This window comes from Ciconia boyciana, chromosome 11, assembly GCF_034638445.1.
Source record: "Ciconia boyciana chromosome 11, ASM3463844v1, whole genome shotgun sequence".
NCBI classification, from domain to species: Eukaryota; Metazoa; Chordata; class Aves; order Ciconiiformes; family Ciconiidae; genus Ciconia; species Ciconia boyciana.
The window spans coordinates 9,139,407-9,155,376 of record NC_132944.1 but is presented as its reverse complement, the minus strand read 5'-3'; the positions used below and the strand labels follow the sequence as shown (position 1 = coordinate 9,155,376).

Here is a 15,970-nt window from a genome sequence, read left to right as displayed (position 1 = left end):
GCACCTCCTTACCCCCCTTCTCCCCTGCCAGCCCTAGCTGCCTGACACATGGGAGCCATTTCCAGCCCTTTACGTGCTCTCTTTTGTTGTTGTTCTTCTCAACAACTTACCTTCTGTGCGTGCACCAAGTCATACCCATTTCTATGCTGATGTGCAGCAGTTCAGGTCTCCCCAGGGGTTTCGCTGCCCAGCTGCAAGCTGAATGGGCTCTGGGGGTGCAGGAGCCGTGATGGGAGGAGGGGGCTGCAGCTCAGCTCTCGCCCAGGTTTAGCCCTTCAAACAAGACAAAACCAAGCCCTGGCTGCGGCTGCAGAGGCTGCAACAGAGCTCCTGCGGGTGAGCGGCGTGGGCTCTGCGTGACCGCGGCCGGTGGTTCCTCGGGTCCTGCAGCTCTTTCCAGGGGACCCCAGCAGCGATGCTGTGCTGCACGGGCCAGCCGGTACGATGAGCCGCAGGATCAGCTCCTCGGGTCATTTTTCAGCCTTACGCGGGTTAGGGACTTGTTGAACCTGAGTAAAGCCAGGCTAAAACTGCATTAGATCCATCTGCCGAAAGCAATCTGTCACTGCCGGGCAGGCAGCCTGCTTGATTTATGTGCCCCGCTGGCCTGCTCCGCTGTGCCTGGCTATAGAAAATGCATATATATCTGTATGTAAGTACGTACACACACACACTCTTACATATATATACATATATATATATGGGAAGGAGCACCTTTGCATGTGCATTCTGCAGTGCTGTCTAGGGAAACCTGCTCTTACCTCCTTTGTGCTCTGGAGTCTCGAAGCTCTGAAGTGAAGGGTTTGCCAAAAAAAAAAAGTTACATCCTTGTGGATTTCTAAAGATTGAACAAACTTTTGTTAGGAACAGTTTGGGTGTTGGACTGGGGCACGCTTATATGGGCATGTGTAGGGTAAAGAGCCAGTCCAGAATTAGCCATCAAAAAACCCCTTTAAAATATGTGTTTTAATAAGAAGGCCCTTAGTGCCTGTGTTCCCTTTTGCTGGAGAGCGCGCGGCGGCGGCCCCGCAGAGCCACGCCAGCGCGCGGCAGGGCAGGCTGCAGCGGTGGTGCACCGGCCACGCTTCCCTGCGGCTCCTTTCCAGTGAGCACGAAAGCCCTTTGCCTGTGGCTCTCAGCCTCCCGCCCAAACGGAGGCCTCGGAGCACGCCTGCATGGTGCTCCTGCTTGCAAAATCCCCCAGTAAAACTGGGTCGGTGATGGGCGGAAACCAGCTCTGATCTGACACCCCCAACACCCCCACCCTGGGGACGGCCGCGGTGCCGGGGCTGATGCAGGAGAGCATCGCTCTGCGCCGGGGCCGACACGGGGACTGCCGCTCTGTGCCAGGAGGGCAGCTGCTGCCCGTGTCTCTCCCCCCACAGCAAAATCAGGAAAGCTCCTCTCTCCCTCTCATCCTCTCTGCTTACACGTTAGCAGAAACCGCATGGTTTTTTTCATTTTAGAAACAGCATTAGAAAACACTCCCTTTACAAAGTAATTTTCATCTCACTTGTTTAAAATTTGTCAGCTGCTAAATGTCTTTCCCCAGTCGTTTTTTCCTTACTCCCACCCCTCGCAATCCCTGTTCAAGCTGACGTATGGGTCTTTATCTTTTAAAAATTTCCCAGCCCCTCGGGCAGTGTTTCTGCCATGCGGGTCTTGCTGAGATAACCCCCGGCCCAGCTGGCACGCCAGTGACAGACGAGTGCCAGGCTGCAGGCGAGCACATGCCCGTTGGACGCAGCAGTCTGTGGGGGGCTGCCAGTGCCACCCATGCAAAACCCCTCCGTTAGGCCCCAAACAGCACAGGAACTCTGTGAAAAATCACGGCGGGGGGAGGAGGGTTGTTTGGTTTGCTTTTACATATGAGTGTCAGTGTCTTTCTGTTTGCTGGCACATTTCTGAACTTTTTACGGTCTGTTTGCTTCACCTCCTCAAGCTCTCTGCTGCAAACACAAGTGTTTGCACTTAAATTAAATTAGCCTTAAACCCAAAGCAAGCTGAGGTGCTCCTGCGAGCTTTTCCGAGATAAACGCTGCAAGATTGGTGATAAAAAAGAAAGAGCGAAGGAGGAGCCGTGGAGAGCTGCCTCCTGCGGGCACTTGAGCCAACACCCCTTGTGTGGGTGAGGCCCGGGGGCGGGTGCTGTCCCCAGCTGCAGAGCTCGTCCCCCCAGCCCACAGGCACAGGGGTGACCCCACGTCCTCTCCCCCCGCGACCTCCTGCTCTCCCCATCCCTGCAACCGCCGAGGGCATCGCACGCAGCACGTACCACAAGAGCCCTTTATTCTTAGACAGTGATTTTCATATTGGTCCAACCACTCCTCAGATGATGTTACTGGGTATTTTAAAATGAAATCCGTTAAAGTTAGATTTGCTAATAGGATAGATTTTGACGTATATCATTACAGATTATGTAGCAACTCAGGAAAACTGACAAATAAAACAGGGAAAGAAAGGCACCAGCCATAAACTGCAGAGCTGGACTGAAAATGTCTCTGAAAATGCATCACTTTAATGATACAGCATTGCAACAAGAAAGGAAAGCATAGACGGGGGGAGATCTTTCCCCAAAGGCCTGATCCTGTGCCCAGTGGGAGGCCTGGAGCTGGCCCCGGCTCTGAGATAGATAGAAGTGGTTTGGAGGGAGGGGCATCACGGTTTTCTTCCCCTTCTCCATTTCATTTGCAGTCCTCTGATGCAGACGCAAGCACACCTCCAGGACCTTGGTGGGAAAGGTCCTGGAGCATCCCCGAGTCCCCGCAGGCGCCGGGGCTTCGCCGGGTGATTGCTGCCCTAATTGTGCCTTTCTCCCAGCACTGAGTCTCAGACGACGGTGCAGCCGCAGCAGCACCTCTCGGGGTAGTCCAGCGCATACACCTTGTTCTCGAGCCCATAGATGTAGTAGAGGTAAGGCTTCCCTGAATACTGGTAGTGAACTTCTGTGATGGGGATTAGCTCAATTGTTTGACGCTGAGAAAGGAAAGGAAAAGCTCAAATTAAATAAGCAGTTTGGAGCAGACGCTGTATCTCGCTTTAGACCAACACATGTGGAGAGGAAAAAAGCCCCAACTTTTAGCCACAAGCCTCGCAGGTCTGAGGGAGCTGCTGCTTTGTGAAGGGGGAAGAAAATCTGATGGAGACCCACCAGCCCATCACTACAGCCATCAAAAATTCCCCTAGCTGCAGCTAGCATGGAGCTAGCATGTTTTGGCCCTTGCATACTAGATCACTTTTACTGCATTTGTAGCTATTGAAGCGAATTCCTTAAATCCTTAAAGCCCTTGTTTCCAGTCCTCGGTATGCCCCCGTCTCACGCGTGGTTGAGGTCTGTGTGTGAACGCAGTTCCCTGTCCTTGCCCTGGGAACACGGGGAGCCACGGGAGTCTGGATGTGCACGGGCAAACACTGCCCTTGGTGGTGAATCACCTTTGTGGACACACTTCACCTCTGTCCCTTGGAAGCAGGAAAAGATGTCGGTGACGGTGACGGGCCGCACTGTGCTGTGTTACTGCAGCAGAAATTGCTGCAGATTTAACCCCTGCTGCTCTGCTCCCTTCCTGGCTGAGGGGGAAGGAAGCTGCTTTCATCTCCACTTATCTGGTAATTATTATTCATGGCTGAATCACAGGAGATAGGCTGGTATCAGCGCTGCCGTGGCACCTTATCTCCTCATGGAGGGCCCTGCTTTGCTCCTTCCTTTTCTTTGCAGAACAAGTTTAGCAGTTCCTGCCTTTCCCTAACACCAACCAAACCCAAGTTTTGGTGAATTCTTCATCTGTGATCAGCCAGGACTGCCGCCAGCTCAAACCCGGCGACATACACCAGCCCCTTAGGGCTGCTCGGTGGGGTGAGAGAGGGAGGGGAGGCGAGCGGTGCCCGGCAGCCGGCCAGGTCTCCTGAGCAGCCGGTGCAGCCCCGGGAGCCGCTGCGCAGCAGCAAGCCCGCAGGGAGCCGAGGGGCAGGCGCCCACCCCAGCTCTCGCCGCCTGTTGCAGATACATGTGCAAAGTCTCCGTTTTAAACAAAGCTCAATGAGCCCAGCAAAGCCTGCCGGGCTCCAGCCCCTCTAACCCCAGAGAGTATCTCTGGTCCCGATATTTACCTCCAACACACGGCCAAGGTCGTAAGAAGCCAGAACAGCGTCGGGCAAGCAAAGAAGAAGAGATTTCCCCCACAGTGTTCTCCAAAAGATGCTGATTATTAAGCGGAAGAACTTCAGCCAACGACAAGCAGAGGGGATGAAAAATTCGATGGTGGGGAAAGCGCCGGCAGAAGGCAGCCCGGATCGGCATAAATACCACATGGTGCCGCGGGTTTGGCAGGGCAGGAGGTTTTTAGCACCTGCTTTCCCATACAGCTAGAGGATGCTTTGGCTGGTGTGCAGCAATCTAGTGAACAAACTGCCTTTGATGCTGAGAAGTGGAAATTATAGGCTGGAATTAAGTTGTAAGACAGAAATTTGCCAAAGAGCTGGTTTTGACGGACCACATGGAAAATCAAACCATCTCCCTTTAAGTTTATTTTGGTCTTTCAGTTTACTTGCATTTTTAATGTGAAACCTTCTCTTTCCTGTGGGTGAAAAAACAGTATGTTCTAGCTAAACTTTTGCATTTGCAATCACATTTATAATAGCAGCAGCAGAGATTACAACACTCTAGTGAGAATCAGATGGTGTGGAATCCTAATGTTTATTCAAAATTAGCTTCTAAGATAAAAATAGTGGTAATAAATAATGTTTGCCAGGGCTTTGAAAAGGTAAAAGGAACAATAATAACCACAGTTGCCTACATCTTTCAGTACATTTCTGAAAAATTATTTCCCTGGTTTTTCACTTGATAATTAAGATTTCTTTGATAATTAGAATTTCTTTTTCATTTGCTAAAGATCACCTCTAAATAAAAAATGAAATTGGTTACTATTCTCAACATCTAATTGTGTCTGACCAAGCTCACTAACCAACCATCATTAGCTGACGCCCCAGGCGCCGGGGGGACACGCAGGCGGCTCCGCTCCGGGCTCCCCTTACCTGCCGGAGGATGCGGGAGGACGTGGCAAACGCCGCGCTGTGCTCTGCGATGGCTCGCTGCGAGGCCAGCGAGATCTCGGGCTCAGGAAAGTCCACGATGGGATACACCTGCAAGAAATAAACCCAACCGCGCAAAAGAGAGACCCTATTTGTCTGGCACAAACATATTCATTTCACCTGTTACTGGCACACACAAGGAAAGACCTGGGCATATAATGGAAATAAACAGAATAAATGCTGAGCTCAAAGTCCCAAAGGTATGTCCATCCCACCCCAGCAAAACGTAGAAGTGTCCAAAATACGGACCGTGCCTCTCTAGACAGAGGTTAGTGCTGCCCGTGGAGTTCCCAAGATGTGCCCAAGCTGGCAGGTTTGGCTAAAAACTGGCACTGAGCGACTCTGTGACGCTGTGCCCCAAGAGGATTCGCTGTCGCCTTCTTCCAGCAGTGCAGCACTGTTAAATTTGAAAGGTTTTTTTTAAAGCTTCTCTGTTTTCCCCCAGCATGTGGACAATTTAGAGAAGAAATACTGGGCTTGTAGGCAAAGCAGAACTAGTCATGAATGCAGCTACTTCTTGCATAGCCAGGAGTGATAGCCATTTATGCGAGAGGCCCCCTGATTTTAATGCTCATCGAACTTCAGATCTAAAGCATTCATTGGAGAGTGACTCAGATGCTAAAACATCATTCAAATCCCAAAGGGATTCTGCAAGACCAGATGCAAAGTCTTCACTACAGATGCATGACACTGAGTAATAGCTCTCTGGGGGAGAGCTGGTCCGTGCTTGGATGGTGCCTAGCTCCCCGTCTTGGTACACGACCAAAGTTTCTACAGGTTACTGCAAAACAACTAATAAATAATAAAAAGGCACAGTTAAATCCTCACTCATTTGCATTCGTATTTTTTAAAAAAAGTCAAGCTGAGGACTGAGCAATACAGAGATGGCATTGGCTGTAGGAGAGCACTGTGCTTCAGGCATTTTCGGACTGTTTTGCGCCAGACTTTTGCAGGTATATGGAGGCAGATTCCCTCTGGGAGCCCTGTACCACAGGAGCTGGAGGAGAAGAGATGTCCAGCATTGATGAACATCTCGTTTAAGGGCCCTGCACCCGCAGGTCCCCACAGCAGCCCAGCGAGCAACCCCCGCCAGCAGCAGCACCTCGGTGCTGGATCCTGGCTCCAAAGCTGGCAGGATCAGCTCCTGCCTGCGGGATGTGCTCCGGTGGCTCTGCAGGCAGGTGGGTTCGCTTGTTGATGGCAATGCCAGGCAGGCGCTCCAGCAAGGGGCAGGAGCCACCATCCCATGCCCCCTCCCTGAAAAGCCTGCAGCTGACAGTGCTGACACCGTGCAGGCAGAGGAAAATGTGCAAGGGGCAATATAAAAAGCCCCAGGGATGGATGTGCTGCTGGATGTCTGCTGTTATTGCTGGAAAGCTGCAGAGAATGATGCTGGGCTGGGATTTCTGCTAGTCTGGCAATGGCCACCAAAAGTAACCTGGGGCAGTTGAGTGCTGACTGCTGCAGCACGGGTTGGTCGCATTTTGTCGGGCAGAAAACCCAACAACTCTCAGTTCCTCAGAGGAAGCTGAGGATGCTCCGCACTACCTAGGGGCAATGGCACAAAGCCACCTCGTTGCTTTGGTCCTGGTGCCGCACCGTCAGACCACACAGGTCACCTGCAGGTAGCCCAGCTCCTGCCAAAGCATTTCTGTTCCAGCCTGAGAGCTCCCTGGCCCCAGTGCTCCCACAGGGAGGAGCAAAGTCGCGACCTCCCAGTGGCTGCTGATGGAAAAAGACCCACTTTTGCTGGATTTCATAATCCCATTGCTCCCTGCGCTTCTCCTGACTGTAGAAATGGGAAAAGCCACGTCCTGCAAACAGGACTTTGGCAGCTCTGCTGCAGGAGAGGGCACCGGTTATCGCCATGGCCAGAGCAGCCGCTGGCCACTGCAGCAGAGACGCACAGCTGAGAGCCATTTCACATCCCCCCTCGTTCACAGTCCCTCAGGGAAGGATCCCCTCTGGCCCCAGAAGTTGCACTCACCACCACATTTTCATCTTTAAATATATACTCTCCACTGACTTTGCTGAGCAGCTCTCCTGGGAAGTTCAGATGATGCTCAGAAACAAATTCAAAGACATTGTTCTTCCTGCAAGAGAGAGGGGAAACAACCGAACGATCCGAGGCTGGCTGTAGGGCACTGAGCTATCTCCAGGCTCTTTCTAAATGCCTGAGCAATGCTTGAATGCTCCCCAGTTTCTGAGGACAGTAGTCATGCCTGCCTAACCTTTGTGCACTCCCGCATTAGTTTCTTAATAACCTTGTATATGCAACAACCATGGATGACTCTTGCATAAATCATCCTGAAATCAGACCTTCATGGTGATCACCTTGCCTTACGGCTTTCAGAGCCTCCTACACCTATTAACTCCTTGTGGCAGGAGAGGTCTTCTATTGCCTTTCCAAAGCCACGGCTCCTATTAGAGTGAACCATTTTGCTCTATTACTTGTAGGACAAGGACATGGTTAGTGGCTGGTGGTGGCCTCCAAAGGAGCTGAAGGTCTCAGCTGGCAGAGCTGTGCTTGTCTGGGGTAGTGCAGCCCTGGGGACCCCGTGCCCCCCAGAAGTCCCACCAGTGTGACGGGCATGGCTGGGGCAATTTCCAGTCTCTCAGGGTGGACAGAGATGGCGTTTTGAAAAATGAAGGTCTTCACACAGGGTAATTGAAGGCATTTTGTACAAAAACAGGAAAGTGCTCAGCAAGCACCCAGCAGGGCAGGTAACGGCTTTTAGCTAAACCTCACAAGCTAAGATCTTTTTCAGCTCCATCTGTTATCTCTGGCACTAGAGCTCCCAAATGGGAAATGCCAGAGCAACACAACAGCCGGCAGCCTTGGGCCATCACTAAAACCCCAGAAAAAGGAGCTTGGCCACTGCCCCGCATTGCTCCTGGCTGCTGGGGGCTCTGGGTCTGGGCTGTGCAAGCTCGTACCGGGCAGAGGCTCAGCCTCTCCGTCTCCATTTCTGACTTTTTGTGTGACCCTGGAAAATCCTTTACCTCTGTGAACCCACTTCAGCTCCCACCACGCCCCATGGACAAGACTGCCATCATTAAGGACTAAAGCTGCCCCTCTAAGCCTCTGTCTCTGCCTGACCAAAGGCAGTAAATACTCTCTCAGCTCCCCCTTAGGGAGCACAGCTGAGCTCCCAAGCCTTGCAGTAAAAGAAGGCATAAAAGTAACAGCTCTGAACTTCTACCCATGCTGCTTACCAGGTTATCACCAGCTGCTTGAAATGTTGGAGCTTTTTCTCTCCCTGACAGGTTGCACAGGTCTTGCTGCCCCGGCCAGAACAGGTATTGCACCTTTGGATGCAACAGTAAGGATTTTAAACAGGACTTTAAACGCTGCCCGCTTTCAGAGGCCTGCGGACCTGAAGGTGATTTATTTCAGACTGTTTGTGTAGCTCAGCTGGGTCAGCAGTACAGGAGTCAATGATAGCACATGCACCACGCATACCTCTTCCCCCCTGGTCTGTGACTCAAGGGATATAGCATATTTGCTGGGAAAAACAAATGAATAATGCCAGCCTCAAATCTATTTGTAAATGTGGAATTAGTCAAAGAATGTATTTGTACATCTAATTAAGGATAATCACAATTTCCCCACACAACGGTAGGAAGGCGAGTGTCACTTTGAAGACGCTGCTGCCTGTGCTTCTAACAGATGCAGGAGGCATATGCTTATGCATGGAGCATTTTGATTGCATCAATGCAACACAGATTAGCAGCAGTTAACAACTGATTCATTAAGGCTCTTCAAGCCATCATTAGCCCCAGTGGATTCATGCTTTAAAATGACTGCCATGATTATGCACGATACCATCTCTGTTATTTTAAACTTAAGGGAGCCACATAAACAAAATAGTTTTAGAACAGTGCCTTCTTTTTTTGTCACTTAAAGATCATTTTTAGGCCTGTTAAGTTTCATGTTTGGAAAAACCAGAGGGTGGTAATAACTCACCAGGCTGTGCTGTCCATGAAACCTGCCAAGCCCCGACCGGGCACTGCGGGAACCGGACCTAAGAGCAGCTCTGAAGTTTGCTGCTGCCATCCCGGGCCGGCTCCTTCCAGCCCCATCCCACCACCCGCTCCCGTGCTCTGAGCCGACCTCAGCCCACCAAGACCCAGGATGGGAGGTACAGCATGGACCTGGACAGACTCGAAGCCTCTTTTCTGCTGCAGCTCCTGAAGGTCTGAGAAACTCTGCTTTCCTTGGAATACCCAAAGTGTTCTCTGGTTTCCCAGAGATGCTGAGAAATGCAACAGTCTTGTAACAGAAAGGTAAAAAATATGGAAGAAAGGAGAGCCAAAAAATTATTATTTTCCAAATGCTTAAGAGCTTATCTCATGAGTTTGGGATACCAGCCTGGTTTTTGAATGCTAAGTGGGCCACACAGAGTGAATAATAGATGTTAAAATGAAAGTTCATTTAAAAATTAGAGGTGGAAAAGGCTATTTCTAACCATTTTTCCTGGAGAATAAAGCTACTGCTGTACTGCTTTATCTGTTAGGTGATCTTCATGGTAGAAAATAAGAAAAGCACACAGGCATGTAGAGCACGTCCCAGCTCTGCACTGTAACCTCTGCCAGCAGCAGGCAAGTGGAGCCGTTGTGGCTCACACAGACTGGATTAAGGGCTTTTTTTCCCCTACCAACCTTCCAGTATTTTCCTCCTACCGGCAGATCCTCAGCTGATAACCTCCACCAAGCCAGTGGGACTGGGATGACTGGTTTCCACTAACCATACCGTTGCGTGAGCAAACATGGCCTAAGGGAAGCAATACGGTTTGAGCAGAGCCACACTAACTGGCGCGCAGAGGAGCCCATCGTACCTTTTGCGACCTGTACCTGAACAAAGCTGGCACCTCTTTTGCTGCTTTAGTCTCCGTCGGGATCCCTTGCACGTTACACACCTCGTCTACAAATACACCGAAGAATTAAAATAGGTGGTGACTGCCAGAATAAAAATGTGTCAAGTTTATAAATCAAAAGCTTTTATGTATGTTATCAGAATAATTGCTAACTCAGGCTTGCAGAGACAGGTATATGCCAAGTACATACATGGCAAATGAAAAGAATGTACAAAATAGCTCATAAATTGTGACTGGATTAATTAGGTGTTCCAGTCAAACTCCCCAGTGATGCAAACTGGACACATGATCTAGGTTGAAATGTCTTTTTTCTTACACATGTGTTTTTCCACTGTTACTTATTAACATAGTTACTAGTAGACTTTTATTTAAGTATTCGTATTTAATCAGATTAACTTTAATTAAGTGGCAATTTTAGTGCAATAACAATACATCTTTTGGCTGTCTTTGGGAATATCTGTGCAAAAGAACAAATAAAGGCAGGAGGCCAGATTTGTAGCTGCACTTGCACCCCTGGGTTAAGCCTCCTCTTCCCTTTGGAAACCCCGAATACAGAACTGAGCGTATCTGAAAGACAGCAACCAGTTTGCTGTATTTCATGCCTAAGATCTGACCTCATTTCAACAATGCAGAAGCGTTGTTGAACGCTTCTTTCCCTCCTTTCCCTCTCACCATTGTAACACACAGGCTATCAACTGATGATGGGGTAAGACATCTTTGCTACCTGGGCAGGATTTTGATAACCCCATTCAGCATCTCTGCAGAGACCCCGGGAACATCAGCTGGAAACTGGACCGAACACGAGTGGGTTTGGGACACAGGGTGGCAAAAGGGCAATAAAACAGAACTTCCATGCAGACTTCCAACCCTCATAATAAGTACAGTAGTAAGATAGCACGTGATGTAATTTCACAAATGAAGCCCAAACTTAAAGGAATAGGAAATGCAGGCTGCCTGGCAGAAGGTTTCCCAGCTCCTTACCCGACCTGCCCCATGGCACACCCCGCACTTGGACCGGCCGTGACCATGGCATCTGTGACAGTCCTGAAATCAGAAGATTATTCATGCACAGAGATGCCCAGGGATTTCGGATTTCTCATATTATGCACATGCACTCTTCCTGCATCAAAATTCAGTGATAAAATTCTGGTTCTAAAGGGACAGAATCCAACACCATAAAATTGTGCTGTATGACCATTAAAGGAGTCATAAATAATAACTGTTTAACAAAGGCAAATGTCTATGTAGTGCTGGCAAAAGAAAGTAATTTTTTTTCTTTATTCATCATATCACTTAAAAAGTAAAATAAATTGACCAGCTATAAAGCTTGTCAAAAGCTAAATGGGAACTGTCATGCAAACAAATGTTCTGCTAATGCTGAAAAAAAATTTAACAAAAGAGGAAAGATTATTCAGTGCTGTTTCTTGAAAAGGCTGCAGCAAGATTTGTCCTCAAACTTCTAGAGGAAGAAAACACCAGGAAGAAGGGATTTTGACTATTTTCCCTGGCATTTAATGAGGAAAAACCCAAGAAAAGGAGAACCGTAGTGAGGTGCCCGTCACCGTCCCAAGGAGCTGAGGGTCCCGAGGAAGGGACGCTGCCCTGGCTGGGGGCTGCTCCCCGAGCCCCGACGAGCCCATCGGCCAGGGAAGGGGCTCCCGGGAGCAGCTGGCAGCGAGCGCGGACTCACCCTGACCAGCGCCGAGCGGGGTACCCGGCAGCGCCGCGTCTGGCCCTGGAAGAGCGGGGGGGCCCCGACCTCCACGTCCCAGGGGTCCAGGGGGGCTTCCCCGGGGCGTCTGGCTGCTCCGGGCTCTGCAGGAGGGGGCAGCGTCTTATCCACCTTGCTGGAGGTGGTGATCAGATGCTGGCCGGCTCCTGGTGCTGCTGGGGACCAGCCAACATCGCTCCCCATCCCCATGTGGGGGTCGCACCAGGGACTGACCCTACGTGGCCCATGCCACGGGCACCCCGAGGTACAGAGCACCCTCCTGCCACCACAGCACAGCTCCCGTCTCCCCCCAGCCCTCCCAGCAGACCCCCCGGGCCAGCGCGGGCACCTGGGATCAGCTGTCACCCAAAAACCAGGGGCAGGGGTCCCCCACAGTCCTCAGCAGGTTGGTAAAGAGCTCCACTGTGTGCAGGTGCCCATCCCAAATCAAGATTTGAGTATACGTGGCACTTGGTAGGAAATTACTGCTGCGGAGGGAGGGAAATAATGGCCTCTGCTCCCAGAGCATGCTGCAAAACTTCCCCCAACACAAGGAAAGCAAACTAAGCCTGCAGAGGAAAGCATTTTGCCCCAGCTTCACAGGCCCTGCAGAGTGCAAATGGCCACAAGGGATCAGATAAACCTGATGCATGTTAAACCAGGCTCAAGTCATCTCCAGGAGCCACACAAGCCCTGGATGGCGAGCGCTGCTGCAGACCCCAGCTCCAATGTGTGGGGCACATCCCACGAGAGCCATTCCAGTGGGATACAGGGCGATCACTTACTGGTGAAGGGCTCAAACGCCCACTCGCTTAACCTCGACTCACTGAACGTCTCCAGTCGATACTAGAAGAGAAAAATCACGCACTCACCACAAAGACAACTTGCACAAAGCAGGCACTTAAATTTGAACCATGACTTACTAATAACAGGTCTCGGGAGCATTCCCAGACCCTTCTGTCTCCGAGTACAACTTACGTAAGAAAAATGGGTTGGCATTTTCACAGCAAAAGTGAGTTTTGCCATTATTTGGAGAATCCTGTGGCTTATTTTTTAGGGAAGGCCCAGATAATGTTTGTGAGTAATCTGAATAACCTCAGAAGTGGAACAAACACTAGTGTAAAGGAGTATCTGCCCCACAATGCCTATCAAAGGGCACTCCCAGCACCCTGCTCCTCAATGCTCATTCATTATCCCCTGCAAGAAGCCCCAGAAAAGGGAGCAGGGGTGGGCACAGCAGCCCTCCCCTGGACAGCTGACCAGGCAGCACCAGCACCAAACCCTGGCACAGAACCCACCATTTTGGTTTATTGGGCATCAGTTCTCCAAACCAGGACTGCCTGAAGAGCCAGAGACTAACTGCAGCAAGCACCAAGTCCACAATAGCTATTTTCAGCAAGAGGAACGACAATAGGGAACCAAGTCCACATGTTTTCTGTGGCATTAAACATTACCAGAATAAATTCACAGCTGGGGAGATGCATGGCATTACAGGTCACTCTGTGCTTGCCTGAACCCAAAATACCAAGCTGCAGATCAGGTTCCTGCAGTTTAGCTAAGGAAAGGGCTCTTTTGCCAAAGGTAGGCTGTAAGAGAAGGCTTCCAGGGGCTTTGCTGATGTGGTGCTTTCCTGTAGCGGAGGATGGACCTTTCAGCTATGAAAGGCTGTAGTCAGCTCTTAGGTAGACTTTCCTTGGAAAGCACTTGTACGTCTGCATTTAACGTAGGATGAAAGCCATTTAATTTAATGAATGGGTGGTTCTTTGTGGCCCAATGTCACTATGTAATTGGAAATTATCCCAGCCACTCAGAAGAGGTGCCCAAGACACCAGGTCTGGAGGTACTCACTCGGTACGTCCCCAGCTGCCTCAGCTGCCGGATGGCCAGCTCTCCTGCGGCTCTGCTCCCGTAGCAGCATCGGGAAGCCACGAAGCGCAGGAGGGCTCGCCTGGCCACCGCCTCTGTCATCGGGGGCACGCTGAGAGGCAACGTGAACAAAACAGGTTTATACTCTTAACTTCTCCTAAAGAATTAGCTGGAAACATTCAGTGTATTTAACCTACTGCAAAAAAGTGAAGTAGAGCCCATTTGGGAGCACCCACCTCTTTTACACAATCGCTGCTGGCATCCTTCTTATTACAAAAGAAAAAGAGATTTGCATTCTAAAAAAATATCTTCATGCAATAGCCATAAGGTCAGTATTAAAGAGTGGCCTAAAATAGATGTGTGTGTGTGTAAACCCTTGCCTTCAGCAGGCTGGGTAAAGGAGAGCTGGTTCGAAACATTGCTGTGTCTTTGCAAGCTGCAAATCAACAGCTTCCCTGTCAGCTCACAGGATTAGAAATGGCACTCTCTATTTTTCCAGACCTAAGACCCCTGTTGCTCTGAGCTGGTTTTTATTTTCAGTTAATAGAAACCACAGCAGAAAGACTAACTTGTGCATGAAGCACATCCCGTGGGGCACCCTGCAGCAGCCCTGCCCGCATGTGGCTGGGCCAGCAGGTCCCTGGAGGTGTCACGGGCAGGGCAGGGCACTCCTACCTCCCCTGCCAATGGGGCTAGAGAAAAATGATGAGCATAGGAAAAAATGAGCCTAAAAGCTAGTTCTCAGGGGTGGTTCCTCAAAAATCCTCATCGGTCGTCTTTGTAAGTAAGAGAGAAAAACCTACAGCGACTGCCGGAGCCCAAGACGGGTCCTTCCGCCCCGGGGCTGCGCTGAGCTGCTTTCGAGAGAAGTGCATAGAACGCAGTCTCCCCAAAGCTGCTTACCTGTGCTGCACGAAGGGGGGCCTGCTCCTCTGCTCCCCAGGCTTGCCTGGCGAGTCCAAAGGTGGTGGCAGGGGCTTTGCTCCTACGGGAAAGGGCAACTGAGGAATTCAAGCCCAATTTAAACCCAAGGCAGATTTTCCTCACAACTGCAGGAAGGTTCAGCTGTAGCAGCTAAAGCCACTCCTGGGACAGCAGTTTGCTTCACACCAAACACCCCCCACATCCCAGCCAGAAGTTGCTGCCGGTCCAGCTCATCCCAGTGGCGTTCCAGCAAAGCACTGGGATGTCTCCCAGGTGAATCGGGCAGCCGTACCCATGCCTGTGCGCACAGCACTGACCCCGCTGCGTTGCTCAGGGCAGTACAGCAGTCCCAGCTCCCCACTCAGCAGAGTTCTTGATGACTGTGCGAGTAAGGAGAAGCACAGCCACATGTCAAAGCCAACTGCTTTCCAAAACATATCTGTCTGCAAAAGAAGCAGGCCAGGAACAGCAGCTCAGGAGGTAAGAAGGAGTCTGCGAGCTGGACAGGCACACGCCCATTGCAGTAGCTGTAGCGTACAAGAGGGAGGGTTTCGTGGGGCTGTCCACCTTGCACGGCACCTCCTTGGGCTGGGCAGCTCCTACTGTTGCCTTACCGTCAGAAGAATAAAGTTACAGGAGCGCAACCGGTCAGCGCCGTGCACGCACCTCTGCCCCGGACAACCCGCTCACCGTCATCCCGCCGGCCCGGGGCTGCAGAAGGCGTCAGGGGACGTCCCGGCTCTGGGTGCAGGTCCGGCTCACCTATAGCCCGGGGAAACATCAGTGAGTGAGGAAGCCTCGAGGCTGGTCGGTGCACGCAGGGACCGAAGAGATGTCAGAGGCCGATCCGCAGCCAGGGTTGCGGTCCTCTCCCGTGTCTGGCTTTCCAGGAGCTCAGTCCCTGTGCTGAAGCGGAACAACACTGACACCCTGCGTAGGCGACGGAGCCCTGCAGGTCCTCAGCTCCCTCCCTGGCCCGGAGGGCCGCGGCCCGGGGCCGCGCAAGCCCCGGCGGCGAGGAGCCCGGCTGGGGAAAGCGGCCCCGCGGCGTCCGCAGCCCGGGCCGGGAGCGCGGGAGCGGCGCCGGCGGCGGGGGCGGAGGCGGAGGCGCAGCCCGGGCCGGGGAAGCACGGGCGGGAGAAAGGCGCCAGGAGCCTTCCCAAGACCCGGAGACGTTGCCTGATAGGCAGGTGAGAAGTCGCAGCTGAAGAGCTCAAAGTTGCACGCGTTTACATCTGCAACGGGGCGCGAACGGAGGTGAAGGTCAGCGCCTCTTGGGCTGCCTGAGGTCAGCGCCTCTTGGCTGCCCGCGACACGTCAGGCCCTAGCTTGACCAGCAATGACTGCTCTTTAAGCAACTGCCTTTTCTAAAAGTTTCCAACTTGTTTTAATTCTGCTCGTGGGACATCGGTTGTTTGTTTCCTTAGGTACCGCTCTAAAAATAACCACTGGGAGCAACTGGTCCCTCTGATGCCTAACTCAGAAACAATTCTTTTTATTAAGC

General features: G+C 51.5%; 1 protein-coding gene across 1 annotated transcript; it reads right to left on the bottom strand.

Annotated features, from left to right (window-relative positions):
• Positions 1–2,333: 2,333 nt before the first annotated feature.
• On the bottom strand, positions 2,334–15,567 carry SSUH2 (ssu-2 homolog). The gene is made up of 11 exons (XM_072876417.1): positions 15,157–15,567; positions 14,446–14,527; positions 13,525–13,654; positions 12,462–12,522; positions 11,656–11,780; positions 10,947–11,009; positions 9,927–10,012; positions 8,305–8,397; positions 7,076–7,181; positions 5,032–5,139; positions 2,334–2,976 (listed from the first exon to the last, which is right to left on the bottom strand). Exons 1-11 carry the CDS (start codon positions 15,245–15,247, stop codon positions 2,830–2,832), a joined length of 1,092 nt encoding a protein of 363 aa, XP_072732518.1. The 5' UTR covers positions 15,248–15,567; the 3' UTR covers positions 2,334–2,829.
• Positions 15,568–15,970: the final 403 nt, after the last annotated feature.

What these genes read in the sequence shown, in the direction of transcription:
- SSUH2 (XM_072876417.1), bottom strand. Translation starts at nt 15,247, where the DNA reads ATGTTTCCCCGGGCTATAGGTGAGCCGGACCTGCACCCAGAGCCGGGA. An exon ending in CCCGGGCCGGCGGGATGACG is followed by an intron (nt 14,528 to 15,156) that starts GTGAGCGGGTTG and finishes CCTTTCCCGTAG; the next exon opens with GAGCAAAGCCCCTGCCACCA. An exon ending in GGCAGCTGGGGACGTACCGA is followed by an intron (nt 12,523 to 13,524) that starts GTGAGTACCTCC and finishes TTTCTCTTCTAG; the next exon opens with TATCGACTGGAGACGTTCAG.